Consider the following 1852-nt stretch of genomic DNA (forward strand, 5'->3'; position numbering starts at 1 on the left):
TTTTTGAGATGGAGTCTTGCTCTTTTGCCTAGGCTGGAATGCAGTGGTGCAATCTCAGTTCATTGCAACCTCTGCCTTCTGGATTCAAGTGATTCTCCTGCCTCAGCTTCCCAAGTAGCTGGGATTACAGGCACGTGCCAACATGTTCAGCTAATTTTTGTATTTTTAGTGGAGACGGTTTTTCACCATGTTGGTCAGGCTGGTCTCGAACTCCTGACCTTGTGATCCAGCCACCTCGGCCTCCCAAAATGCTGGTATTACAGGCGTGAGCCACCAGGCCTGGCCACTTGGATTCTTAATTAGAGGAAGAACAAAACAAAATGGAGTAGCATATCTTAAAACCTTGTTCCCTAAGCTATTGTAAGCATCAGATTATTGGCTACATGTTTATTGTGGAATATAGATTTGATGTTTTAAATTTTCTGTATGATGATGGTTGGAATTCTCAACTTCTGAATATTTTGCTATTGTTTTCAATTCCTCCAGCATAGGGTCTGTCTTCACTAAACTATTTCTATTGCTGTTTTAGTGACTGGTGCCAGTTTCTTTGTGTTCAGCGGTGCTCTGAAATCCTCTTCTGGATACCTTGCCAAGTCCAGTATTGTGGAAGGTAAAGAATGAAGTATTCAGCCCTCATAATAACGACTGAACATAAAGGGAATCCTTGACATTTCTGCTGTAGATGTCTGACTCCTACTATTTATTCAGTAGCATCTCTTCAGCAAATTAAAACCACCATGAGAGTGCTTAGTTCTCTAAAGAAAGGAGTAAGTGGTAGGGACACCATGTGACAGTGACATTAAAACTAGGAGATGGCCTTTCAGAGCTCTGGGATAAGGTACCTGAGGGCATGTAGACTAAGTTCAAATATATCATTGGGTGCAAATATCATATGTAAGTATATAGATGAAAGTCAGTCTCTCCTGTCCACAAGAATGTTGTGGACATCATTTAGGGTACAAAATGGGATGTGCTTGCTGCTAATTTGCTATAATTACACATGATACATATGTTGACAAAAGTTAATTAAACTACAGGCTAACTGGCACACTGTTTATTTTCTTTGTTGATTATCCATTGTGTTTTGATCTGGTTACTCTTATTTCATAACAGATGGCTTAAAACAACCATTTTATCATGCTTATTAATCCTCTGGGTCAGGAATCTTGATAGGGCAATGCAGGGATGGCTTAACCCTGTTTCATGATGTTTGGAGTCTTAGTTGGGATGACTTGAAGTTATTTGATGACTGGGAGCTAGAATTATATGAAGGTTTGTTCACACACACAACTGAAGCCTGGCTTGGGATGATTTAAAGACTAGGAGTGGTGACTGGAGTACTTACATGGGGAATCCTTAACATGGCTTGGTAGCATTGGGATAGCTGGACTTCTGACATGGTGGTTCAAGACTCCAAATGTGAATGTTCAGCAATAAGGTAGGAGCTGCATTGTCTTTTGTGACCCATCCTTAAAAGTCATATTGTGTCATTTCCATCATACTTTGGTGTTAGAAAAGGGAGAGGAATTAGACTTCATTTCTACATGAGAAAATGGGAAGACAGCATTGTAGAAAAATGAGATGGGAGTTATGGCCATCTATGGAAAATATACTCTACCTCACATGACGACAGGTTTTCATTTTTACAGTAGCTCACTCCGAAGCCATGTGTAAAAACAGTCCTTTCTTAGGGCTGGATTCCAGTGTGTTAATTGAAATACATAGATGGCCGGGCGCAGTGGCTCACGCCTATAATCCCAGCACTTTGGGAGGCCGAGACGGGTGGATCACAAGGTCAAGAGATCGAGACCATCCTGGTCAACATGGTGAAACCCCATCTCTACTAAAAATA

At 40.9% G+C, this 1852-nt stretch overlaps 1 protein-coding gene across 1 annotated transcript in view; it reads left to right on the forward strand.

Annotated features, from left to right (window-relative positions):
- Window positions 1-1852, forward strand: part of ZFYVE9 (zinc finger FYVE-type containing 9) — a 217410-nt gene that overhangs the window by 203249 nt on the left and 12309 nt on the right. The window contains exon 15 of the mRNA XM_037745790.1: window positions 530-610. Within this exon, the coding sequence (XP_037601718.1) occupies window positions 530-610 (81 nt within the window). The remainder of the gene's footprint in view (window positions 1-529; window positions 611-1852) is intronic.

This window comes from Cebus imitator, unplaced genomic scaffold (genome assembly GCF_001604975.1).
Source record: "Cebus imitator isolate Cc_AM_T3 unplaced genomic scaffold, Cebus_imitator-1.0 Scaffold214, whole genome shotgun sequence".
NCBI lineage: Eukaryota > Metazoa > Chordata > Mammalia > Primates > Cebidae > Cebus > Cebus imitator.